Here is a 27,963-nt window from a genome sequence, read left to right as displayed (position 1 = left end):
TCAAATCACAATCTTAGTCTTAACATCTTATTAAAAGACTTTCAAGAAACAATACAAACCAGGGATAGTAAATACACAGCCCTCACACCAGGAATACAGTGTGTTAGAAGCATGAACACTTGAACAAATGTAGATGGGAGGGATGGGCAACAGGAGGGCTGAGGGGACGTCAGGCCCAGGTTAGAGTGGTAACCTCTCACAACCCCCTAGTGCCTCGGGGGTGGAGGAGGGACCCTGCCTGCTAGCACCACATTGAAAGGGATCTCCTGGTCCAGAACCCCCATTTCTATCTACTAGGAGCTGGGGTAGTAGCTGGACTGGAGACCTGGTGGGTAGGTCACAGTTCAACAGTCAGGAAGACCCAGTTTTTGGGGGTGGGTCAGCTCAGGAAGGATTCAGGTTAGGAAGAAGGCTGTCCTCTACAGAAGACGCCCTCTGCATTCGATGGCCCCACAGCAGCAGAGCAGCTCCTTGCCTTCCACACTGCCCACCTCGTAGTTGTAGTCCCAAGTAAGTTCTGTCCCAGCCCGGATTCTCCTACGAAGGAAGAAAAGGATGGGATGGGAGGACAGCAGATAGCCTGGATGCCTGGGCATAGAGTGTACAGGTGGAGCTGGATCACAGATGGAGAAGGGGTGCTTAGAATTTCCACAGTCCTTGCCCTTTCCCAATCCTGGGCTGCTTTTCCTACCCAACCACCCTCTTTCTGACCCCCTCTTACTTGCTGGCAAAGAAGGCCACCCAAGGGAAGCGAAGATCATGAGTATCCACGAAGACGTTCTGGACAAACAAGTTGGGGCTGCAACTGTGCTGTAGGTTTAAGGACAGGAGCAGTAAGAACCATGGAAACAATCCAGCTTTGTGGGGTGAATGCAAGCTGGGTGAAAAGCGATGCCACCTGATCCTCCCCATCACAGCAGTTTGGGAAAAAAGCTACCTCTTTAAGAATTTATAGCAAGAAAAGGTAGGCTTATGTAATTGTGTTAAAATACTAGAAATTTAAAGACCATGGGATAATCCAGCATCTAGATGTGAGGGAAAGGGGTCTCACATTGAGGTAGCGGCCCAGGTTGCCTTCAAGCTTGGCATCGATGATGTAGCAAGACTCCTCACCGTCGTAAAACTGGCGTGTGTTCTTACGGACAGGTATACTTTCCCCCTTTTCCACGGATGCCATGTTGGTTGATTTAATGGCAATCCCATGAGTTGATTTAAGAGCAAAGCCTCGGGTTGATTTTACTGCCACTTGGCGCTTCATTGGACCTAAGCAGGAAGGAGGACAGGGTCAGGACCCATCCCATCCCAACTCATGACTGGATAGTCTGCCCCCATTTCATTCCACGCATTGCAGCTCAGGAATAACAATAAACTGGGACTCAGGCAAAGATCCTAAATGGCAGGGTTTTCAAGAAGGATTAGATCTGCTGGATAAAGGGGCTGAGGGAAGAGTAGGGATATGGAAAGAAGACAGGAAGGAGACGTGTCAAACAATATTAACAGTTTAGCTGGGAGCCAGGGAGCCCTTACAGAAATGTTTCAATTCTTAAGATCTGAATTTTTTCTTCCTTTAAAAATTCTCTACCCCCACTTGGCCAATAGATATATAGAAAGGTGCTCAATGTCACTAATCATCAGAAAAATGAAAATTAGAGCCACAATGAGATATCACCTCACACCTGTCAGAATGGTTGTCAATCAACAAACAGGTGGTAAGGAAGTAGAGAAAAGGGAACTCTCATGCACTGTCAGTAGGTTTGCAACTTGGTGCAGCCACTGTGGAAAACAGTATGGAGGCACCTCAAAGAGGTAAAAATAGAAGTACGTTGTGACCTAGCAATTCCACTTTTGGCTCTTTATCCAAATAACAAAACACTAATTTGAAAAGATATATGCAATCCCTAGATTCACTGCAGCATTATTTACAATAGCCAAAATACGAAAGCAACCCAAGTGCCCATCAATAGATGGTTAGAGAAGATGTAAGATATGTATACACACAATGGAGTATTACTAGGTCCTAAAAAGAATGAAATCTTACCATGTGCAACAGTATGAATGGACCTAGAGGGTATTATGCTAAGTGAAGTCAGTCAGACAAAAAGACAAGTACCATATGATTTCACTTATATGAGAACTCTGAAAGAACAAAATAAATGAACACACACACACAGATACAGAAAACAAAGAACAAACTGATGGTTGCCAGATAGGTGGAGGATTGGGGGGGGGGTGGTGAAAAAGATAAGGGATTAGTAAGTACAAATTGGTAGTTACAAAATAGTCATAGGGATATAAAGTACAGTATATAGTGAATATAGTCAATAATATAATAACCGTTTGGTGCTAGGCAAGTATATAAATGTCTAGCCACTAAAAACAATGACAGAAACCAAAAGACAGGTCCTGGGCTGGGTAGCTCAGCTGTTTATAGCACTGACCATTATAACAAGGTTGCAGGTTCAATCTCCAGTCAGGACATATAAAAGAAGCAACCAATGAATGTACAAATAAGTGAACTAATAAACTGATGTTTCTCTCTCTCCTTCCTCTAAAATCAATAAATTAAAAAAATAAAAATAAAAAATCTCCATCTCAACTTTCCCATGGTTCCTTCCAACCGCCCCCCAAATTCTTCCAGACTACCAGATATGTTCTTCTTGTCCTCAAAGTCATCGCCTTCAGAGCCAGAGGAGATGGTTTGGATATCATCACTGTCAACTGCTGTGGCTGAAGTCTGACCAGCAGTGGGCTTTCGGCTGGTCCCACTTTCCCCCTCACTTTCAGTGCTGCTGGACAGAGTCAGGACATCCTGGGGGGGCAGAAGAGTAAGAAGGAGGAAGAGAGTAAATGGAGAGGGCCCCTTCAAGTTCTTGCTCTTACAGTTAGTCAGAAAGGAGCTGAGGCTATAGACAAGAGGCAGATTACATGCTGGATGAGAAAAATGGGGCAGGAAGTCAAGGCCACACAAGCAAGAAAAGCTCTAACAGAAATTGTGGTGAAGGACTTGATGAGGGTGAGGAGGATATTCCTTCAATCAGATTCTGAGTAAAACAGAAGGCTGGGGTATGGTACAGCTTGAGAAAGGTCACTTACTTCAGGGTGGGACTGAGCTGAGGCCAAGAGGCGTCGGCTCTGATGCATACTAGTCTTACTAGGTGGGCGGCGAAGTCCTTCAGTTTTCATGGGAGAAGGATTGTAACCATAATTTCGAGAGCTCTCAGTAACTCTGACGGGAGGGGAAGCAATGAGAGGAATCAGGTTATTGGCTGTTTCTTTGCCTTCTTTTGTGGGCTTGAGAGAAGGCAGGTTTGGAAATAGGTCAAAAGAGGCACTTACACTGACAGCTTGTTTCGGTCATCAGGGTCCTGGAAATGAGAGCAAGTGAAGGGTTAAATGTTTTTATGGTCCTAGGTAACAAATCCAATACTTAGATTCATCTCAAATGACCTCAAAGACATTAGCCAGTGAGAGAGATACGCCCTCTCAAATAAGGTGTGTGTGGAGAAATGACTACACCTTCACAGCAGCATTCATATTCTCACCAGCAAACTATCCGGGAGCGGTCTTCAACCCTTCCTAATGATAAGGCATAAAATGTTCATAAAAGACACGGGCAGAGTCTTACAAGGACAAGGGACACAGTTCACTACCTGTAATGCAGTAAGTCTCAACATCATTAAAAAACATTTAAAATTCTTCTCTCAGAGAAGGAAATAATGATGTAGATAAAAATAAAAAATTACTTATAAAGCCTTTACATTGGAATGAATCAACCCAGTAGGTTGATTTTAAAATAATTTTTTTTAAAACACACACCAGGATTGTGCTGGCTGGAGGGGAGACAATCAGGTTTAGCACAGAATATCCATTAAGTAAATAATTAATGTGTGAAGACTCATGGTAGGACTGCACTGAGGCTGTTATCACCAGATTACACAAAAGCCAACACTCTCTGAGTTTACCTCTTTTTTGGCCTGCTTGATGTCTCCCTCTTCCTTGAAGCTCAGCCCTGAGGTGGAAGTCTTCTCAGCTTCCACTTTGACTCCCCCAGGCCGGCCTTCCCCACCCTCGCAAGTCTTGAAGGATGAATGGCTATCAGAGTCAGCAAAGCCACCTTCACTGACACTGTTGCAGCTCAACCACGAGGCCACCTTGTTCTTGGGTGTCTCTTCAGAGGAAGGTGGATTGCAGCTACCCATAGGGATTGACAGAGGGACAGGAAGATGTGGGGGCCCGAGGTCTGGGGGACGGGAATCCTTGGAAGCTGTCTCAGATAATCCATTCTCCTTCTGGCCCCGAGTCTGCCGCCGGGTAGCATAGCTGCGCCACACTGAGCTGGTGCTGAAGTCCTCATCCTTACAGAAGTTATCATCTGAGCTGTCGTCATTGGACTCTTCGGGGTCCTCTGTGCCGCTGTTGCCATCTTCCTGGTCCTTCAAGTCTACACCACTGCTGTCAGAGGAACAGGGGGCATCACTCTCATATCCTTCCTTGAAGTTCTCCACACTCTCGATATGGTCCAGGTTGGCAAAGTACTCATCACCCATTTCCAGGCCCTCCTTGTCTGCAAAGTCATCTGTCAGAATTTTGCCTGGGAATGAAGAGAATTAAAGGCCTTCCAGAGTTATGCCAGTCTTTTAGAAAGAAGGGTCATCCCACCACACCTAGCCCACCAGCACATAAAGTCAAAATGCCTCCAGTGTGGGGTCTCACCTCTCTTTGACGATACCCCCTTCTTTATGTCTTGTCTAGGAGAGTATAAGATGCTTACTGTAGTTTTGTATCTTGCCCTTTCTGCCTTCCCATTGTTCCTCTTTACTTTGTTTATCAAAAGAGAGTTCTCAGCTACACTCAAAGATCTCTGGGTGGAGTAGCAGGGCAGAGTGATGTGGGAGAAAATGATACACTCAACTCTACTACCATGCCCCTTCTCTGAAACATCATCACATTCACAATTTCAACCCTTTTCACTCTTGTCCTTATGAAGCACTTCTGTCCCCTAATCCACCCAGATAGGCACATTACTCATCCTGCTCTTTACAGAAGAAAATCCTGGCCTATTCTTACTCCCAAGTTCATGTGTCAAGCATTTTATTCTTATGTTCAAACTTGTCTCTGATTCAATTCCCTACCATGTCCTAACTGCAGAAAGCAAACCTTTCATCACCAACCTGCATAAATACAGACAAAGGAACCTTTGGCAATGTCATCCAAGCAGCGGATACCCCAGCCCTTGTTCTGTGTCTTGAACAGCTGTAGTCGAACCTGTAGTCCATGCTGCACCAACCGGTTTGTACACATGTTTGGGTCACATTTGCAGCGTTTGTTACACTCATAAACTCTGGGAGGAGGGTACAATAAAATCAATCATGACACAATCACTAGAGCATCCACTGAATCCACAGAACTGTTAGAATTCTTAAGGTACCATCATTTATTAGGTAATGACTATGTAAGCAGATTTACTGAATTATCTATGCTCTTTGATTCATTTGGGAATATAGCCAAAGGAAATAATTCAGAAGGGGAAAAGTGATTTATCCAGATATTTATAGCACTACAGTTAGTGAATACCAGGATGCCCAACCTGGAGAAAAGCCAAGCAACTATGATGTGAACATAGATTAAGAGCCTTTAAAATAAGTAGATAAGCTATGTCAATTTGTAGAGAAATAGATGCATAAAATAAAGGTGTATGACAAACGCTGAAGCCAATATAATAGATACTGAAAGGGAGTAAAGAGGATGAGCTGGTACTAAAGTTCATTAGATTCTTTCTTTGGTAAAGTTTTTATTCCATTTAGTGAAAATTCATTAAAACAACAAGAGCTATGCTAGACACTGGGGACACAATGGTGGAAAACGTAATCTCTAATCTCATAATCTCGGGGAGTTTACATTCTATATCTAGTTAAAGGGATTTAACAACTATTTTTTAAATAAACTATTGAAGTTAATCAGATCTAGCAAATATCAACATTAAAGGAAGAAGTTATACTGAGAAAATTGCCATCTTTTCAAGTATCAGTGTTTCTGCTCCATCTCTTTTGCTCATGATTAGGATCCGACTTATTTTCTTGGTATGTAAATTGAAGGGAAACATTTACTTTTGGAAAGATAACAGTACTGTCAGTTGGTTGATGACATCAGTCGTATCTCTGGGGCAAAGATGGTAAGAGCAGCTTCTATTTATTGAACGTATACTTTGTGTTTAGCATTATATCAATGCTTTACATACATTCTTTTTCTCCTCAAAGTAGGCACATAAGGTATTTTTTAACTTAAAACAAATTTAAAGTTGGGGAGAAAAGGCATACAACTGTAACTGAATAACAATAAAAATTTTAAAAAAATTAATTACACAGAGAGAAGTATACACTTCTACAGCTCAATGAGTTTTCACAAAACACAAAACCAGCATCTTATCAAGTAACTTTTAGTCCTTGGGTGGCAATGTTCAGAGCCTGTGCTGCAGCCGATAAGACCAGTTTGGAAAAGATGAGGCCAAAATTTGAACTCAGGTTTAATCACCCCCAGATGAAACTTTCAGAGTAGCTATGGTGAGTATCTTTTATTCATTCAATAAAATCTGAGTTGTTACTATGTGCCAGGCACTGGGTAAGTTAGCTGCTAGTGATACAATGGTGAGCAAGATAGACAAGGTTCATGCCCTCAGGGAGCTACATTCTAATGGAAAAGAAGAACAAAATACATAAATATATTCCAAATATAATAAATGGAAGTTGTCCCAGATGCTATAAAGGACACAAATGGGGTGCTCAATGATTGAATGATAAAGTGAAAATGACCTAGTTTTAGAGTGACCAGGAAAGGTTTCTCCGAGGTGAGAATAAAGCTGAGAGAGTCTAAAGTTAAAGAAGATAACTACGCAAAGAACAGTGGGAGGATGCCAAGAGGAGGGCACAGCATGTAAAGGCCCTCAACGTAGTCTGGCAAACACTGGGTGAACTGCATCCAGGAAATGAAGAATATCAGTGTGGCTGGAATAGTTGTGGAGGGAGACAGATAGGAAGGAGCAAGACAGTACAGTGTCTTGTGACCGAAGATTAAGGGTTAGAATAAAATCCAAAGTAGAGTTGGAAGCTATTATTAGAGAGGTTTAAGCACAGGAGTCATATATTATTTGTGGTCATTTGAAACATTTTAATGAAACATTTCAAACATGTAAAAAAGATACAATGAATACTCATCTACTACTCAGCACTGATAAATCTAAAAATTGTTAAAAGATTCAATTTTTTTTTTGTTTAAAATGAAAACATAGCCCTGGCTGGTGTGGCTCAGTGGATTGAGCACTGGACAGCAAACCAAAGGGTTGCTGGTTCGATTCCCAGTCAGGGCACATGCCTGGGTTGCAGGCCAGGTCCCCAGTTGGGGGAATGTGAGAGGTAGCTATACATTGATGTTTCTCTCCCTCTCTTTCTCCATCCCTTCCCTTCTCTCTAAAAAATAAATAAATAAAATCTTAAAAAAAAAAAAAGAAAACATAAATGACACAGTGATGCAGGTAAAGCTAGTAACTGTCTTTTCCTTTGCTTAGTTTTCACTATGCATTCAGCACAAATTCATTTCCTGATCTCTTCAGTAGTCCTAATATCCTCTGAAGATACTCAGACACACTGCAGGTTTTCTATCAAATTGTTCATTTTCCTGAAGTCTCTTTTGCAGCCAGGGTTGGCCCACTCTCACACTGGCTATTCTCTATACCCAGCTGTCAGCCTGGACGCCTCCTTCGGTCCCATTCACTGTCCTGTGTGGGATTTCTCTCACCCCTCTTTTGAGTTGGGTCCTCTGTTTCCTGGATCCATATGCCTTCCTCTCTCTGGACTTTATATCTTCATTTTGGTAAACATTTTCAGTAACTTTCCAAGAAATGGAGTAATGAAAAAGTTTCATGTATAAAATAAGTTTTTAGTCTACTTTTAACACTGAACTAAGAGTTTGCTTATATTTAGACCTCTAGGTTAGAAATAATTTTCCCATAAATAATTCCCAAAATTCTGAAATTTCTTAATTGCTTTCTAGCTTTCAATGTTATTTTGGTTAAGGTTTATGTCATTTTGCGCGTGTGTGTGTGGTCTCTCTTTTCTAGATGCTTTTAGGATTTTCTTTTTGTCCTCAGTGTTCTGTGGGCTCAGTGATCACATTTTTTTTTTTATTATCATGTGTTTTAGTGGGGATCTATTTTCAGTCATTACACTGGGATCTGATTGGCCCTGGAAACCCAGACCCTTCAATTATGGGAAAATTTCTGAATTACTTCACTGATGCTTTTCTCCTCTCTTCTTCTGTTCTCTCTGCTAATTATGTTATCTTGAGCACCAGGCTTATTAGTTCACATGTTCACAATTTACCATGCTATAACTCACTCTCCTACTGCCCTTCTATTTCCCTGACTGGTCCTTCTCAATCTCACATGCTGGCTCCACCTCCTCTACTCAGTCTCTAGCTGGAGGGCCCAGGGCTGACTCCTGGGCCCCCTTCTGTTCTGTTACCAATATTCTCTCTAGGTGAACTCATCCAGGCTTTAAACACCAACTGCTACTTTGCAGCCCTTATACTTCTCTCAGAAATCTCACTGCCTTCCCAATGTTTCCACTTGGACTGTCTAACAGGCATCTCAAACTCCACATGGCTAGAACAGAAGCTGAATTTCACTCAGATCTGCAACTCCTCTGGTCTTCCATCTCAATAAAAAGCATCAACATCCATTTAGTCGCTCAAGGATAAAATTTAGGAATTGTCCTTGATTCTGCCCCTCCCCTCCCACCATCCACAGTCAATCTATCAAGTTCTTAGCTCTATCTCCAAATGTATCCCAAATCTATCCTCTTTCACCTCTGTTACTTTCATTTTAGTACCAGCAACCACCACCTCTCACTTATATCTCCTAACTGGTCTTCCAAATTCTTCTTTTGCTGGCCTATGACATATTCTCCTTATAGAAGCCAGAGTAATCTTCAAAAGGCAGATCAGGCCATTTGACTCCTCAAGGTCCTCCAACAGCTTCCTAATTGCACTGTAAATTTGACTGTAACTTTTATTCTTATTTATAAAGTCGTAAATAATCAGGTCTCTACCTTATTCTCCTCTCTGAACACATTTCAGACTCACTTGTCGGAGCAAGCCATAATTTGCTAGGACATTCACAAAGCTATAAAATTAAGATCACCTTTAACTGCAACAGAAAATTAGACACTGTTCAATCATTCTATACCTTCATTTCAAGGAAAGCCCAAGGAAGAAACAAGCTCTGGGATTCAATAAATAAGATCCAATTGATAAAATAAATGCTTATTTCATTTGTTCTATTTTTGGTTCCAATTTTTAGAATTCTGATGGTTCCTACAAACAGATGAACAAGAACACGCTCCTCAGTCTGAGGTGCTTCACTTTCCCTGACTACTTACCCTGTGGGTAGACACTCTTCTAGCCTCTTGTATTGGTAGCCAGAGTTAGGGTTGACTTGGCCGCCTGGGGTGCAGGCTGTAGCCTGGATAGTTAGCTGATAGCAGGCACACTTGGACCTACATAAGATAGAAGGATATGACAGCTAGAGCTATGAGACTTTCTTTAAAAGCAAGCAGTATTAATAAAAGGATGGGGGGGGATAAGGTAGTGAAATTTCTTTTTCTTTTCTCATACATGTAAATGAAAAAGGAAACGACAGAGAAAGAACATGACATAGTGAGAATAAGATAAAGAGAATGAAACAAAGCGGCAACTGAAAGCATGGTAAAGGGAAGCAAAGGAGAGTCAAACAAACACCACCAGACAGATTATGCAGCTGGGCTGAGTTGACCCTCGCATCTCTGTTTCATAGCTTTCATGCAGACCTTAAGGCAGGAACTCCAGCTGAGGGAATACGCAGAGGGAGATGGGGAAAGGAGTGTACATATAAGGCAAAGAAAAAGGTGGAAAGAAATGCAACCACAGCAGGGCCAACAATACCCCACGAACTCACTTGTCCCGGCACCCATCCTTGCAATCACAGCCGACCAGAAATTCAGGGCCTGTGTTAATGAAAACACCCTTGCCTGGGATTCGTTCCTTGCTATAGGCCACCTGGGGTGGGGGGGTTGTGTCAATCTCATTGACACAGGATAGGGGAACATCTTCTTTCCCATAGGTAATGTCCAAAATATAGTAAAAAGGCTTATAGGGCTGAAACTTGCGGTCCACAAGAACATATGGATCCAAACAGAACATCTCCAGGAAGAGGAAGTCACAGCCAGTCTCAAAAAGGTAGCGTTCAATCTCCTGCATTGTCCGAAGGCAGAGGCCACAAGGTGTCTTATAGATAACATGAAAGCCCATTTTGCGGTTAACTCGGCGCCGGGCTGTCATCCGCCGGAAGTCATAAAGTAGTGGGACTAGCAGAGGGTTCTTGCCCCGGTATTGCTCATTTCTTATAGGTCTGACTCGAGACAGACAAGTATAGCTGCAGACGTGAGGTAAGTAGAAAAGCTTCTCCATGGGCGCGCGGTAGGAGGGCTCTGCCGGGGCCCGCTCCAGCATGCCATGGAAGGCTGGGAGGGCTGGAAGGGCTGGGAGGACTGCGGATGCTGGGGATGCTGGGGATGCTGGGGGTGCTGGGGGTGCTGGGGCAGAGGCTGTTGAGCCTAAAGGTGATCTGCAAATGAGATGCAACAGATCAGGTAAGAATAAGACAGGATCTCTCTGTTGAGTAACTACCTCTCCTGCTGGCTAAACCACTTCTCTAACCTTCCAAATAGCCATGCTCTTGAAGCTAAAGATGGCACAAGAAAGTCAGATTTTCCCTCGCCTTACCAAAAAACCCGGACAATGAAACATCCTAGTTACTCTGCACTGACTGATCTATTTCAATAGTGTGTGTACCTTTCTCTAATTTTTTTTTTTTTGCCTGTGAATTATGGAAACAGAGTCCAGTCTTCTACAAATGCTTTTATTTCCTGCTACGTGTCCTATAAATGTCCTAACTCCCACAATCCAATGAAAGTGGCTGTAGTATTCCCTTTTTATTGTACCAGTGATGACACCACATTTTTATCAGGAAATTTTAACAAATGACTTTTTGTAGATTCTATATTTCTAGGCACCCAGGTTCTAATTCAATTATTTTTACATTCTGTTTCCTGGAAACTTCCATTGTTAAAGCTTTCTTTTCAAATCCAAACTCCTCACCATCCATAACCCCACGGAGCCAAGGAACCTCACTGTAAGTGACCACACAGTCCACAATGTGCACTTCCCTCCCCACCCAAGAGTCAGAGTTTTCTCACCTGTATGTCTGGCTGATCCCAGGTTTCCCACCAGGGACATTTTCGCTGAGTGCAGGGGACGCAGGGGAGGAATGACCAGAGCCCACAGATCCTGGCCGGAAAGATGTGCTCTTTTTGGCTACCTGCTTCCGTGACTGGGCAAGCTGGCTTTCCAAGTTTCTAGGAGATTAGAGAAGAGATCATAATGGTAAAGAATATAGAAATAAGAAATATGAAAGAAACTGGCAAAAAAAGAAGGAGAAGCACTCACTCAGTGTCACCTGCCTGGGGGGACAGCGGTGGAGCAGGTGGGGCAGGAGGGGTGGGTGTAGCAGGTGGGACAGGTGTAGGAGCAGGTGGGATGTTTGGGGCAGTAGGCTGCGGAAGCTCCATTGGCTTAAACTGGGTTCCAGTACTGGTTAGATCCTGCGTATACTGTACCACAGGGCCTTTGCTCCTCACAGCACCTACAGGAAAAAGGAAATTGACCACCGAGAAGATGAGAGCTGTGTCACTTGTATTTATGCACACACCTCACCCTCATTTATATAACATAAAAAAAAGCATAAACAGAAACATTCTGAGTAAGAGCTAAGACTGTCAGTTCCCAGTATTTACACCAATGGGTGGCAACACTGGCATAGGCGGGCTTCGAATCAATAAAACTTTATCTTCTTGCCTAAGATGATTTATGATGTTAATAATTGTGTTATACTTTAGCGAAAACTTTCAAAAATACATTCTTCGATCAACTAATGTAGTCAGAAAACACCCAACCAGAAAGTATGCCTGGAACATATAAAAACAAAAAGAGTTTAGGCTTTAAAAAAGTTGACTATAGATGACAAAAAGCAGTTATTCTCATGTGAGTAACAGAGGTAACTACCACAACCAACACCCCTAACCTAAGCCAGCTGCTTCTGATTTTTATGTGGTTGTTTAGAACGAATCAGAGCCACAGCACGTGGAGGGAGCACCACAAATCCAGCAGCACCACTGACAACAACGCAGGGAACACGTCCTATTTCCAATGAGTCAGTGGTGTCTGTCCTGGTAAACAAAAGAACGGTTGTATATACTCTCCTTTGCTATTTTGTCCCATTCCACCCTCCCCTGGGGTGTCTTTCAGGACATACCCATATTTGGACGTGTCCTGAGCTGTCCCCCTTGCTTCTTCTCCAATGTAGAGGCGGAGGATGTCTTCATGCTGAACATGGGCTCCAGCCGCGTAGAGCCTCGATAGATCCATTCACATCTTTTGTCATCCTGGGGCATTGGGTGGGAGAAAGGAGGGGAATGGGTTAAAGGCTAGACTATTCTGCCATCTGTGGACAATATACACCATGTGCTTCCTTGGGGAAATCTCCCTGATGAACCCTGAATTCCTTACTTATTCAATAAACTTATGTGCCAGGCTTCATGACAGACATGAGGAATATAAAGAAGAAAAACAAATATTCCTTGCTGAAGAAATTTCAGGAGCAACAGATGTTTTTACTAAGTATTAGAATTATTAGCAGGCTTATAAAGCCTTAGAAACAAAAAGCTGGGATAGCTCAGAGGAGATATATTGGGTTGGCCAAAAAGGCCATTTAGTTTTTTCCGTAAGGTAAAAGACACGTTACTCATTTTTACCGATAACCTTATTGATTTGGATATTGTGAATATGTTGGCTACCTTCCGCTTTGTATAACATTCAATGTTCTCAATTAGCATCTTGATTTAATCGCTATCGACTTCAAGTAGCATTGTCCAGTGAGCACACAACTTTTGACACGTTTCATCAGTCACAGCACCTGCTCCATATGCTGCACCATTTTTTATATTTTAGTTGCATTTTTACCTTACTTGAAATAATAAAGCAAAATATGCTAAAAGTGTTGCATATTGTTCTTCCATCCTTAATATTAAAATGGCTACAAAGAAATTCACCATTTTTGATGTTTGATTTAAATGCATGCTGATAGTAACAGCTGTCACAATACAATCTAAAAAATTGTTATGAATATAGTTAAAGACAACTAAGTACAACTTTGGTCAAGATGGCAATATAGGTAAACATGGCTTGCCTCCTCACACAACCACATCAAAATTACAACTAAAATACAGAACCATCACTCAGAACCAGCAGAAATAGAGTTGAACGGAACTTTGACAACTACAGAATTAAAGAAACCTCATCCATCCAGACTGGAAGGAGGGGCGCACATGCAGAATGGGCTGGTCCCTCACCCACAGGTGGGGGATAAAAATTCAGGAAGGATATCTTGGGAGCAAGGAGCCCCAGGCCACGCAAGGTCCCCCCAGCCCAGGGTTCAGTGCCAGGAAGATAAGACTCCACCACTTATGGCTACAAAAACCAGTGGGGATTGAGATGGTGGAAGAAACTTCTGGATCCCAAGCAGTTTCCCTTTAAGAACCTGTATACGAGCTTACTCAGACTTACTCCCTCTGAGCTCCAGCACCAGGGTAGCAGCTTGAAAGGCACCAGTGGCATACAGGGAGGAACTGAAGTGTCTGGCATCAAGGCAGGAGCTGGAGGACAGCTTTCCCCCAGATCAAAAGGCAGGCAGAGGCCACTGTACATTTTCTGAGCCCTCCCTCCAGAAAGCCACAGAGCAGGCAGGCTGGTGCCCTTTCCGAGACTATCAATCTGGCCAATACTGTTTGCCCCACCCTGGAGATCCTGAGACTCGGCCTCACCCAACCTGCAGGCCTACCCACACTGTTAACTGTGACTTTTCTATAAGAATAGCTGGTCTTGGCTCATGCTTCACAACTTCCTAAATCCTATCAAACAAGCAACAGCCAGCCTCAGTGAGCCCCCATCCCCTGTACCTCTTGCTGAGTGGCCCTAGGCCTGGCACTAGCAGCAGCCAGCCTAGATCCACAGCTTGGCTTCACCTGGGAACCTCCAAACCCAACATAAGTAGCAGCCTGCTATACAGCTCATGCAGTGTGGCCCCAGGCAGAACACAGGTGGGGGCTAACCTTGGCCTGCACCACTTGAGAAGCCCCAGAGTCTGTGTACCCAGTGGACAGCTACAAACCACACTGGAACACCACCACCCTGCCCCTGCACATCTGATCCTCCACAGAGTGTGGAGGTTGGTGGTCAGTGGTCACGGCCCGGCATAGCTGACTGGCCTGGGTAAATCCTTCCCATTGACCTGCCAACAGCAATCAAGACTCAACTACAAGATGAGGGTCTACTCTACCCACACGAAGGGTATACCTCAAGTACCCAGCTTAGGTGATGGGGGAAGCTGTGCCACTGGACCCTATAGGACACCAATTACATTAGGCCACGATACCAAGGCAGAGAGTCACAGCAGCTCTGCCTAATACATAGAAACAAACATAGGGAGGCTGCCAAAATGAACAAAGAAGCATGGCCCAAATGAAAGAACACATCAAAACATAAGAAAAAAACCTAAACAAGATGGAGATAAGCAACCCATCAGATGCAGAGTTAAAAACACTGGTTAAAAGGATGCTCAAGGAACTTAGTGAGGACCTCAACAGCAGAAAAAAGATCCAGTCAGAAATGCAGGATATACTAATTGAAACAAAGAAGAATTTAGAAAACTATCGACTTCTACAAAATCATCCTCATTATTGCCTCTTATGCTCCCCCAACCACCCAACCTCTGCCTTAAAAACCAGGGAAGAACAGTACCAGGAAGAGGATCCTGACTAGGCTGCCATCCACCTCCTCGACTCGGGACTTCCACCACGTGCCTTCCCACTCAGTCTTGATAAGCTGGCCACTCTTGAGTAGCACCATGGGGCGGTTGGGGTAAGCAGTGATGTACTCCTCTATGAAGTCTCGACAGGAGATATCTTCTATGTCCTCCCAAGTCTTTTTCACTGTCCCAAGGAAGAAGCAGAGTTGACAGAGGGCATGTAGGGCATGTCTTGATAGGGAAAAATGGTTGGCAAGGAGATGTTTGGTATTTTTTAATTGGGAGGGACAGAATAGTCAATGAAATCATAGCCTCAAGAGAAGCAAAACTGAAGTACTGAACTGAAGCCCTGGCCAGATAGCTTAGTTGGTTGGAAGCATCATCCCATACACTAAAAGTCTGTGGGTTCAATCCCCAGTTGGGGTGTGTATGGGAGGCAACTGATTGGTTTTTCTCACATCAATGTTGCTTTCCCTGCCCTTCCTCTCTCCGGAAAATCAATGGGTACATCCTCGGGTGAGAATTAAAAAAAAAAGTATTGAACCTGATATGTAAATGCCCATACAAATGAAGTAAATATTAAATACAATACAGACGAGTCACTCATTTCATAAAAATGGAAGTTTCTCCTTAGGAAAATTCAACAAAAATACTTGCTAACTTGATATGTCTAAAAGTAAACCAAAAAAAGATCAGGTGGCACCAGGAAATTAATAAAAAAAATTTTATCCTTTTAAGGGATCCTGAATACATTTACTGCTACATTATGTGGAAACACAGCAGTGTTGGTTGACTCTTCTGTGATCAGAAACTGTTGCTTCTGCCCTGGCTCAGTTAGTTGGACTATTGTCCCATACACCTGTGTTGTGGGTTTGATTGATGTTTCTCTCTCACACTGATGTTTCTCTCTCTCTCTCTCTCTCTCCCTAAAATCAATAAACATATCCTTGGTGAAGATTTTAAAAAATCCCTTAAAACAAAATAAAACAAAACAAAATCCCTGTTGCTTCTGTAAGAGTCTGTCCCCAGGCCTTAGTCACAGGTATGGAGGACACCATAAAGCCCCCCATCTAACATAGCTTCTGTAGAAAGCACCATTCAGCCTACAGAGTTATACATATTAGATGAAGCATGAGACTAGGAAATAAGTATGAGACTAATATCTTCTGAAATCTAAATAACTTAGACATGAAAGCAAAACACATCTATGATACGACTGTCCACCCAAGGTCAGTTATGATCTTCCAGTGTTTCACTCTTTGGCTACAAAACCCACCACTGGAGATGAACAAATAAAACTGTATCTTGCAAAGGACATTAATCAAACTTAGGTTCTTTGAGACTGAAGCACTAAAAACACTAGGGCTTATCAACTGGTTGTCTTTAGAAGAAATACAAAGTACAGGAAAATGAACAGAACTAAGAAAGAAGGGATACTCACGTGGCCGGCAAATAGGATACAATTCAGATTGTGTGACATAGGAAGCGTAGCCATCATCAAAGAAAATGAGAAACCTGTAAGGAAAGAACCATAGTAGAAAGATCAGGGGATTATATTTAACATGACCTACAAGCATTATCTTATCATAGCTTCCACTCCTCCTGATCAAACAAGACACACTTTAGGGAAGATATTCCAGTTTCCTACTTTGTTCCTGTTATTCTTTCTTCCAACCCCAGGCAGTAAGAATTCTCCCTTAATCTACCTAGTATAGCCCCACTTTTCCAAGAGCTATTTATTTATGTTCCATCATCAGATTTGTATTCTGAAAACCACTTAGTCTCCACTTTATTTCTTCCTTCTATATGAATTCCCTATTCCCCAACCATTAATCCATCCTGATTACTCTTCCTAGATCTCCTCCAAGTTTTCTCCTTAAGATGGGAAAAAAAAAGGCAGGGGGCAGGGAGAAAGAGAGAATCACCCACATGACTCCAGTGGCAAAGAGAGAGAAAAGGTTTTTGGCTACTGCAGACTAAGAGCACAAAGGCTAATTGTGAGATCTGGACTAAGACTGGAACAGGGCAGGTGTTGTGCTCCCAGCCTCTGCTCTCTTTACAATCCTCTGTCCAGGTACCTGAGCTTGTTTTTGACGTTTGGTGTCTCGGCTACAATGCCAGCATAGAGCCAGACCTGATTCCCATCTTTGTATTTGGCCACCACTCGACTGCCCACATACAGCTTGTCAGCAGGAGGGTGGTAATCATAGGCAATATGGTTCCCCGACAGTAGACTCTTTCCTTTGTTGTCAAATTTCACCTTGTACTTCTTTCCTGGCCCTGAGTTAAAGGGAAAGATAGACAAAAATTTATAAAAACCATCAGTTTCTGTGTAAATCCTGGCTGTTGTGTGAGACAAAAGGCAAGGCTGCAGGGAAAAGAAACAATCAGCAATGGAGACCTGCAGGTTGCCTTTCATTAGCTCCTCCTCTAGCTTGAACATACCAACTGTCTGGATGGCAATAAGGGTGCCTTTGTGCCATGTCTTAGTTCTCTTCTTGCCCAAAATGCGCATGCTGACTATCAGGTCACCATCTTTGCTCAGTTCTCCAGACATCTGACTCAGGGTTCCTATGGAAGAAAGCAACGTTCTTGTAAAGAGATATGGCACAGACTGGGGAGAGAATGAAAAAGTAGAGAGGGCAGCAGGGTAGTCAGGGAAAATGGAATAATTTTTGATCCTTAGCCACTTCTGCTGCTCTCTTGGTCAAGGGCAAAAACATATAACATAGCTGAAACATAGCTGACTCAACTATTATGCTAACAGGAAAAACTTGAATAATTGAAATTCAAGTGTAATTCAAGAACATTTCATTCTAACCAACTGTTTACAACTCATTAACAACAACATTACCACTCATTAAATACAAAATAGCATTTATAAAACATTTTCCTGTTCACAGCCCCATCCTATACACAAAGCTTCCCTCAGATTGCTTTTAAGTATCTGAGTTACTCTATTCTTTCTGGTTTCCATATGGAAGAAGTAGTCATGAGCACGAGCTAAAAAGATACTGGGATAAACCATCACACACTGGAAAAGCAGCTGGCAAAAGACTTAAGCAGAGAACAAGGAAAAACAAAATCATAATCTTATACTGATTTGTATAGCCTGTGGTGTTAAAAGAACTCAACAGAGGCAGAGAAGGAGTCTGAGAAGCTAAAACAAAGTCAGTTATCCATGAAATCTCTGTCGGAATGCACTCCCACCTGTATCGAGGTACCTCCTGACCCTAACCTTTATGTAAGTCCTGGGAACTGCTTTTCTTATTGACAGCATCCATGAACTTCTGGACATCTTGAGCTGACTTCCTTAAGGCAGCCATAGCTTCACGGAGCTGTAAGGAAAGGGATAAAGGAAACTGAAATAGCAGCATTGGTTAGAAGTAACTTTAAAATAAGAAATATCTTGTCTTTCAAAAAACAAAATAGATTAGTTATGTTTGGCAGCTTATGGTTACTTTATCAGGCAAAACTGCCCTTTCTTACAAATTTGGTTCAGCAGTCAGTTTTAGAAAGCCATCCTTGATTAATCTCAACTAGCTCAGCGCTGCCAAATTCTACATTCATATAGCACTCAGTGCATGAATCTCTAAGTAACCTCTTCTGCATTTGTATGTCTGTTACAGACTGCAACAAGTAGGGCTGATTACAGAGTGAATGATTTTATGTCAGGCCAAAAGTTTCTCCCATTTTCATATTCTTATCTTTTACCTTTCCCCTACCCTTTCCAACTCACCTTCTGGTCTTTTGGAGTTCTGCTCCCAGCATCACCTATGGATGAAATAAACTCTAATGAGTGTCAGATACTTAACACAAGAATTTTCAAGAAACCAAGAACTAAGCTACTTAAAAGCACTATCATGGAAGTATTATCGATAGCAACTGAAAAGTAAACATAGATACACATATATATGTAAAAGCACCAAAAGGGTTCAAAGAGATACACAGCAAATAAATGACAGTGCTAACTGGGGGTAAAGTACTGGGGTAGGTGGTTTATAGGATTTGGGGTTTTTCTATATTTAAATTGTATATTTGAATTTTTACAACAATAATTTACTTATGGATTATCTGAGTGTTCTGAAAAAAGATATGTAAATCAATAAGTTAAGCAAAAATATTTATTCTTAAATAATGCTGTACAACAGAACTTCCTGCTATGATAGAACTGCTGGATGGTGTATCTGCACCATCCAACCTGTTAACATGTGGCTACTAAGCAAATGAAATGTGGCTAGTGCAACTGAAAAAATAAGTTTTAAATTTCATTGAAAATTTGGGGTGGGGTGGAGGGATGGGGAGAAAAGGCATACAACTGTAATTGAATAACAATAAAAAATTAAAAAAAAATTTCATTAAAAATTTAAAAAATCAGCTATTCACATACTATAAAATTTACCCTTTAGTCATGCTAGTGGATTGAGTACTGGTCTGAAAACCAAAGAGTCACTGGTTCAAATCCCAGTCAGCGCACGTGCCTGGGTTGTGGGCCAGGTCCCCAGTAGGGGTACGTGAGAGGCAACCACACATTGCTGTTTCTCTCCCTCTCCTCCTCCCTCCCTTCATCTGTCTAAAAAATAAATAAATAAAATCTTTAAAACAATTTACCCTTTAAAAATGTTTGAGTGGATTTTAGTATATTCACAAAGCTATATTAACTCACTTCACTAATTCCAGAACATCTTCATCACCCCAAAAAGAAAAACCACTGAGTATGTGGTTTCCTTTTCAGGGTGATAAAAATACCTATTAGCAGTAACTCCCCATTCTAGCCTCCTCCAAACTACTGGCAACCACTAATCTACTTTCTGTCTCTGTGGATTTGTCTATTCTAGACATTTCATATAAATAGTCATAATATGTGTTCATCATGCAAGATTAATTTTTGTTGCACTATTTATAAAACACTCCAGCAGCAGAATACATTCTTTTTCAAGCACACATGGTTCATTCTCCAGAACAGACAATATCCTAGGCCACTAAAAAAGCCTAAATATATTTTAAATAACTGAAATCATCCAAAGTATGTTTTCTGACAACAATGACGTTAATTTACAATAGAAAGAAATCTGGGAAAATTCCCAAATATTTGGGAGTCAAACAATATACTTCTAAATAACCCAGTGGTCAAAGAAAAATCACAAAGGAAATAAAAAACTTATGAGTTGAATGAAAAGGAAAATACAACATATAGAAATTTATAAGATGCAGGTGAAGCAATGCTTAAAAGGAAATTCACAGCTTTAAATGTTTATATTAGAAAGAAAGGTCTTAAATCAATAATCCAAGCTTCTGCCCTGGCTGGTGTGACACAGTTGGCTGGAGCAGCGTCCTGTAAACCAGAAGGCCATGGGTTTGATTCCCAGTCTGGGCACATGCCTAGATTGCAGGTTCGGTCCTCGGTCAGGGCTGTATAAGAGGCAATTAACTGATGTTTCTCTCTCAAATCAATGTTTCTTTCTCCCTCCCATCCCCTCTTTCTTTTCATTGATCACACGTTCCTCTACTGCATCATCAAAAGCTGCTTCCTTGTTGGCAATGGCGGGTAGGCCAGCCGGGAGGATCCTGAGGTCTACCATTGGGGGAGAGGCGGGGAGTCTACAGGCCCCATCCCCTCTTTCTAAAGTCAGTAAGCATATTCTTGGGTGAGGATGATGATGATGATGATGATGATGATGATAATAATAATAATAATAATTGACCTGGCTGGTGTGGCCCAGTGGATTGAGTACCAGCCTGCAAACCAAAACGTCACCTGTTCGATTCCCAGTCAGGGCACATGCCTGGCTTGCAGGCCAGGTCCCCCATTGCAGGGATGCAAGAGCCGATGTCTCTCTCACATGTTGATGTTTCTCTCCCTCTCTTTCTCCCTCCGTTCCCATTTCTCTAAAAAAAGTAAAATCTTTAAAACATAAATAAAATTTTTAAAGTAATAATCCAAGCTTCCAATTTAAGAAACTAGAAAAAGCACAGCAAATCAAACCTAAGTTAGCTGGAAGGAAGAAAATAAAGATCAGAGTAGAAATCAATAAAGAACAATACAGTAGAAAAACAAAATCAATGAACCCCCAGAATGGTTCCTTGTAAAAGGGCAACAAAATTGATAAACCTTTGCTAAACTAACCAAGAAAAAGAGATCCAAATAACCAATATAAGAAATGAGTCTTCTGGATAAGACGGAGGAGTAGGTAGATATGCTTTGCTTCCTCCAGGAAGCTCAGAGAGTCCAAAAAAAGTTGGACCCAAGGAGGAACACACCAAGACACATCATAATTACATTACCCAAGATTAAAGATAAGGAGAGAATCTTAAAAGCAGCAAGAGAAAAGGAGACAGTTACCCACAAAGGAATGCCTATAAGACATCAGCTGATTTCTCAAAGAAACCATGCAGGCAAGAAGGGTCTGGAAAGAAGTATTCAAAGTCATGAAAGGCAAGGACCTACATCCAAGACTATTCTATCCAGCAAAGCTATCATTTAGAGTGGAAGGGCAGATAAAGTGCTTCCCAGATAAGGTCAAGTTAAATGATCACCAAGCCGTTATCATATGAAATGTTAAAGGGACTTATCTGAGAAATGTAAGATCAAAACTATCAACAGTAAAATGACAAAAACCCCACAACTATCAACTACTGAACCTAAAAAACAAAAACAAACTAAGCTACCAACTAGAACAGGAATAGAATCACAGAAATGGAAATCACATGGAGGGTTATCAATGGGGAGGGGGAGGAGGGAGAATGGGGGAAAAAGTACAGGAAGTAAGAAGCTAATTGGTAGGCACGAAATAGACTGGAGGAGGTTAAGAACAGTATAGGAAATGGAGAAGCCGAAGAACTTATATGTAGGACCCATGGACACGAACTAAGGGGGAATGCTGGAGGCAGGAGGGGTGCAGGGAAGACAGGGATAAAAAGAAGAAAGAAATAGGACAACTGTAACGCATAATCAATAAAATAAACTTAAAAAAAAGAGAAAGAAATGATATCACTACAGAACTTATGGAAACTGAAAAGGACCATAAGAAAATACTATGAACAACTTTATGGCAATAGTTTAGACAATTTATATTAACATGGAAAATTCCTAGAAAGACACAAAACTAATAAAAACTAACTTCAGAAGGAACAGAAAGTATGAAATAGCCATATCAGGTAAAGAAAATAAATTAGTGATTTAAAACCTCCCCACAATACATTCAATGTGGTATCCTGGATTGGATCCTAGAAAAGAAAAAGTCTAGAAATCAATGTATGGAGGTTAGATAAAAGCAATGAACCAATGTTTGCTTCTTACTTTTAACCAATGTACCAAAATATATTAATATTCAAAGGAACTGGTGAAAGGTATACAGAACTCTCTGTTTTATGCAAAATTATCCCAACCAAAAAGCTTATTAAAAAATTCTTTTTCTACAAAGAAGTTCCAGGCCAAGACTGCTGAATATATCAAACCTTTAAGGAATAAATAGTATCATTCCACACAAACTCAGAGGAGCGGGGTGAATACTTCCTAACTCATAAGGCCCATATTACCGCGATACGAAAATCAAACAATACAACTACAAACAGCCTACATGAACATAGGTTCAAAAAAATGTTTCTTAATTGAATTTATTGGGGTGACAGATTAATAAAATCTGTCAGGGTATCAGGGTACAATTCTATAATGCATCATCTGTATATTATATAGTGTTTTCACCACCCTAAGTCAAGTCTCCTTCTACACCATTTATCTCTCCCTTTCCCTCTGGTAATCATCAATACTGTTGTCTATGTAGGTACAAAAATTCTTCTCTTTTCTTGAAAAATATTTATTTATTTACTTTTAGAGAGATGGGAAGGGAGGGAGAAAGAGGGAGTGAAATATTAATGTGTGAGACATACATCGATTGGTTGCCTCTCACATACTCCCAATTGGGAACCTGGCCCACAGTCCAGACATGTGCCCTGGCTGGGAACTGATCTGATGATCTTTTGGTTCACAGGCAGGCGCCCAATCCACTGAGCCACACCAGCCATGGCAGTACAAAAATTCTTAACAAAATACTACCAAATCCAATACTATAACATATACAAAGGATTATACATTATAACAAAGGGAGAGGGGTTTATTCCAGGAATACAAGGTTGGTTTAATATCCAAAAAATACAGAAAAAGTAGCTGATAAAAACCTAAAATTCAATCCAGCTATGATAAAAACACTCAGCAAACTAGGACTAGAATCAACTTCCTTAAACCTGATAAATAATATCTACAAATAACCTATAGCTCACATCACAATTAATGCTTAAAGATCAAATGCTTTCCCCCTAAGATCGGGAACAAGGAAAGGATGTCTGCTCTCACAACCTTTATCCAACATTATCCTGGAGGTTTTAGTGAGTACAACAAGATAAAAAAAGAAATTAAAGGTATCCAGATTAGAAAGGAATAAGTAAAATTAACTTTATTTGCAGACAATATGATCTAATATATAGAAAATACTAATGGATCCATAAAAACCTTCTAGAGCTAGTAAGTAAGCTTAATAAGGCTACCAGATCAATATACAAAAACCAACTATATTTTTACATTCTATCAACGAACAATCCTAAAATGAAATTAAGAAAATAATTCCACTTGCATTAGCATCATAAAGAATTACTCAGGAGAGCTGTACCATGTTCATGCATTAGAAGACTCAGTGAAAAAGGCAATACTTCCTAAATTAATTATTTTAGATTCAACACAGTTCCTACTAAAAATCCTAGCAGCTAAAAAATTTTTTTTTGGTAGAAAATTATAAACTGTTTATAAAATTTACTTGGAATATATATGACATATAAATAATTTTGGAGGCTTTTCACTAAGTGATTTTACTACTTACATAAAGCTATAGAAAGTAAGGCAGTGTGGTGCTGGTATAAAGGTAGACATTTAGACCAATGTGACAAAATAGACACTCCCATAGACAGCCAGTTGATTTTTGACAAGGATACCAAAAGAACAGTCTATTCAACAAATGGTGGTAGAACAACTGGATAGCCATAGAGAAAATAAACAAACCACCCTCAACCCTAAAGACTTCACTAAGAAAATGAAAAGATCATTATCTGGGAGAAAATTTTGTAAAATGTATCTGATAAATGAACTGCACCTAAAGGATACTAAGTCTTCTAAGTAAGTAAGTCAAGTCAAACAACCCAACTTAGAAAGGCCAAAAATTTGAGTAGTTATTTCCCCAAAGAATACATAAATGGCAAATGAGTATGGAAAAATAAGCACAATGTCCGTGGGAAATTCAAACCATAATCATAATGTGACACCTACCACACCCACTAAAATGGCTGAAATAAAAGACTGACTATGTAAGACCAAGTACTGACAAAGATGTAGAGAAACCAGAACTGCCACACTTTGCTAGGGGGAACATAAAACTGCAGGGCAACTTCTTAAAAACTCAAACATACACTTACCACGAGACCTAACAAAATTCCACTCCTAGGTAGACTATCCAAGAGACATGAACCACCCGTCCACATAAAGATTTATAAACCAGCATCATTATGAGTGATGTTCATAGCAGCATCACTCATAATGACTCCAAACGGTAAATTGCACAAATGTTTACCAATTGAGGAATGGATAAAAACGCAGTATAGCCATACAATGGAGTACTACTGAGAAAAAAAGAAACAAACTACTGATAAATGCAACAAGTCACGGATGAACCTCAAAAATATTTGTTAAGTAATAGAAACCAGACACAAAAGAAGACATATTGTGATTTTATTTACATGAAATTTCTAGAAAAGGCAAAACTTGACAGAAAGGAAGCAGATCAGCAGTGCCAGGGTGAGGGGCACATGGAGATTGAGCAAACAGCACAAAGGGACTTTTTGGGGTGATCAAATGTTCTAAAATTGGACCGAGGTGAAGACTATATACTACTGTATAAATTTACTAAACTCAAACTCTGTACTTACAGTGGGTAAGTTTTATAGTATGTAAATTATACCTTCATAAAACTGTTCCAAAGTATACAAACCCAACAATGTTTTGAGATGTATATATAGGTGCTAATGCCACCTATAGAGAAAAGCAAGGGAATTCAAAATAGCGAGCGGTTACATGGAAAGGTGAAAGGAAGGTAATTCAATCAGGAAGTAGCACAAAGGGGACATCTATGATAATAACAACGTTCTATTTTTTCCTGTAACAGACAAGCCTAACAGTTAGAATATGGAATTAGTGAAAATGATTTCTCCTCTCTTCTTTTATCTTCTATCTGCTCATTTTCCAGTGTTTCAGTTTTGATCCTGAGACTTTCCTCTCCATAGCTTCATCTCTTACCTGAATCAATACTGAGAACATCATCATCTTCATCAGGAATCTCAATAATTTCTGTAGGTTGGGAAGCTTCATCCTCAGAGCTACTGTCCCGGTACTCTAGTCCCAGTTTGGAGTAAAAGTCCTTCACCAAAGACTCACAATTAGTCACTGCCCTAATATTGGAACACATGTAGAAAAGGTCAAAGCCAGCAGGAGGTGCAGGAACCATTAGAATTTATATAAATTTAAGTAAAAGCTGACTTTAATTTATAAACAGCCATATTCCAAGTATCTCTTTTTAGAATTTAGAATGCTTCTCCCACAGAGAAACGTTTAAATAGTGTTTCTAGACTTGTTTCTCAAAAATCCAAAATAAACCCAAAGTATGGTCCTGTGAACCATACCTCATTATTTACTTTGTTGTAATTTGAAAATGTTTGTAAGTGACAATTAGGGTACCAGGAACAAATGTTCTGGGAGTTTAGGAATAGATTCAGGGTTCTAGGAACTTATTAACACTCACAGTTACACAAGAAAGTAACTCTTTATGATCTCTACTCCCTAGACAATTCTACTAAGAAAACAAAGCAAATGTTCTGAAGTGGAGTGCAAGAGGAAGGGGAAGGGACTCAAAACCTGGACTCCCCTACTGCTGATCGTATATTTGGCTCTAATACAGATGAATATTCTATATATGGGTGGTTAAGAGATAAGATATTGGACTGTAACTTTAAATTGAGTTTTAGAAGGAGAGGCAGAGGGGGGGAGGGGGGGAGGGGGAGGAGGAGAGGGAGAGAGAGAGAGAGAGACATCGATTCACTGTTCCACTTATTCATTGGTTGATTCTCGTTTGTACCCTGACCAGGGATTGAACCCACGACCTTAGCGTATCGGGACAGTGCTCTAACCAACTGAGCTACCTGGCCAAGGCCTGGACTCTAACTTTTGAGGAAGAGTAAGGTTCTACACATCTGCACTTTGGAAACTATAAAGTGCTTAGCATAATATCATGATGAATTATACATTAAAAATTCATATTTTTATGCCAATGGAGAGATTCCCTCCTACTTCCCATGTCGTCCTCACCTGGAGGCATCATCAAAGAGCTGGTCAACATGGGCCACCTCGGCTTCCTTCTGTATTACCCACATCTCCAACTCCGCTAGCTGCTTCTTGCGTTGCTGTATAAAGTCCATCTTTTCCAGTTCTTCATCAATGAACTGCCGAAGTTCCTCCATGGAGATACCCAGCTCCTCAACCACTGCTTGTTGCAGCTCTGCAATCTCTTCAGACTCCACTGCAGCTGTTGCTGCATCCAAACCAAGGCACCCAGGGAGGGATGACATGCTATTATCTTCTACATAAAACAAAAAATGAAAATTACCTTTGGAGTCATTATGAAAATAGGGAACCTTAGTCCCCTAATAAAACTCATTCCTTGATATTCAAGTATTGTTAAGTTTGATTCTATGTTCCCTCTCCCTATTCTCCAGTATATGATAAAATTTTGTAGTTCTCATCTTATGTTATAGACTATAAACCTGAGTAAGATTCAAAAGTTTGAGAGGCCATATATTATTTAGCAGGGAGCTACTGGAAATGTTTTAGGAAACTGAAGAGAACCAATTTACTGAGGAAGACACAGGCATGCCGGTTGGGCTTCCAGACCTTAATAAAGCAAGTATCTCAATAAAGTGAACGTTAACCTTTTTGCTGATAGAGTCTTTGCCTTCAGTTTGTAAAAAATAATAATAATAATAATACCTATGAAGCGGAATAAAAGGTATGTCTGTATTTCTGTGATCTGTTTAATATTGACTAAACACATTTTTGCAATGCTACTGCCTAGTTTGAACAAATATCTCCATATGGAGAGTAGGAGCTGATCTATAACTCATTGTCTTCTGTTTAATTATTTGTTCCCTTCACATTACTTTGCTTCCATGTGGAAATTTACTTTTTAAAAAGTCTGTAATACTTAAGCACAGAAAAACCTGCAGCAAAGAGGGTTCTCCAAAGTAGAGGGAAATAAAGCATCCTTAGGAATAAAATAGGGATACCTAAAATCTAAAATCCAATTATAGCTGCTTTTTTTTTTTTTGATCAAACGGTTAAAGTAACACTGAAAGGCAGAACGCCTTGCGACCCCAACGCCAGTTGTCACAAGCCCCCATTTTCCCTTTGCCCATACATCGCCCCACCCCCGTGCTACTCATTTTAGAGGTGCGTCCCCCGCCCCGGCACACGCTGCTCAACCCCGCCCCGCTCGCCTCTCAGGGGAAAACTTCCTTCCCACCCTCGCCCGACCTCCACCAACAAACAAAACATTTCAGACAAGCCGCTGGCCTCCAATTACCTCAGTGAATTTCCTACACCTCCCTACTTCCAACCACAACAGCTCCTTTTCACCAACCAGACCTCAGACTCACGACTCAGAGGTCGGCCTCCATGGGAGAGAACGAAAAGGGAAAGGGGGATAGGGGGAGGGGAAAAACCGTGAGGGAGGGAAAGGGAAGCAAAAGAGACGCCCGGAAGCAAACCTTAGGTGCCGTTCCGGTCCCCACGACGGTAGCCTAACGGGGTCAAATCCCAAACAGCCGGGTGCCCCTCAGAGACTAAGACAAACTTAGGCGAGTGCGCTTGCGTGAAAGCCAGCCTGCTAGGGCACACGTGAGAAGCCGTTGGTGGGGTAAAG

At 41.1% G+C, this 27,963-nt stretch overlaps 1 protein-coding gene across 4 annotated transcripts; it reads right to left on the bottom strand.

Annotated features, from left to right (window-relative positions):
- Positions 1–11: 11 nt before the first annotated feature.
- Positions 12–27,939, bottom strand: SETDB1 (SET domain bifurcated histone lysine methyltransferase 1). 4 transcript variants are annotated; one of them, XM_045203538.2, is made up of 22 exons: positions 27,809–27,939; positions 26,355–26,625; positions 25,290–25,441; positions 18,690–18,724; positions 18,189–18,288; positions 17,396–17,521; positions 17,029–17,230; positions 16,392–16,465; positions 14,944–15,134; positions 12,401–12,530; positions 11,536–11,731; positions 11,286–11,444; positions 9,986–10,654; positions 9,432–9,548; positions 5,172–5,341; positions 3,963–4,591; positions 3,337–3,365; positions 3,094–3,226; positions 2,644–2,809; positions 1,052–1,263; positions 722–810; positions 12–537 (listed from the first exon to the last, which is right to left on the bottom strand). In XM_045203538.2, exons 2-22 carry the CDS (start codon positions 26,612–26,614, stop codon positions 420–422), a joined length of 3,957 nt encoding a protein of 1,318 aa, XP_045059473.2. In that variant the 5' UTR covers positions 26,615–26,625; positions 27,809–27,939; the 3' UTR covers positions 12–419. The 4 variants fall into 4 exon arrangements, with proteins under 4 accessions (XP_045059473.2, XP_024425878.2, XP_045059475.2 ...); XM_024570110.3 differs by lacking the exon at positions 27,809–27,939 and adding an exon at positions 27,625–27,784; XM_045203540.2 differs by lacking the exon at positions 27,809–27,939 and having other exon boundaries at positions 25,290–25,410; positions 26,355–26,494.
- Between the last annotated feature and the right edge of the window lie 24 nt (positions 27,940–27,963).

Source organism: Desmodus rotundus, chromosome 12 (genome assembly GCF_022682495.2).
Source record: "Desmodus rotundus isolate HL8 chromosome 12, HLdesRot8A.1, whole genome shotgun sequence".
Taxonomy (NCBI): domain Eukaryota; kingdom Metazoa; phylum Chordata; class Mammalia; order Chiroptera; family Phyllostomidae; genus Desmodus; species Desmodus rotundus.
Note: the sequence above shows the minus strand (reverse complement) of the source record. Positions and strands in the feature narration are given on the sequence as shown.

Bases quoted from the DNA above. Each gene is read 5' to 3' on its own strand.
- SETDB1 (XM_045203538.2), bottom strand. From the start codon at position 26,614: ATGTCATCCCTCCCTGGGTGCCTTGGTTTGGATGCAGCAACAGCTGCA. The intron at 17,522-18,188 runs GTTAGGGTCAGG...TTTCTTCCATAG, and splicing joins TTCCCAGGACTTACATAAAG to GAACCCTGAGTCAGATGTCT. The intron at 10,655-11,285 runs GTGAGAAAACTC...TCTCATTTGCAG, and splicing joins GGGATCAGCCAGACATACAG to ATCACCTTTAGGCTCAACAG.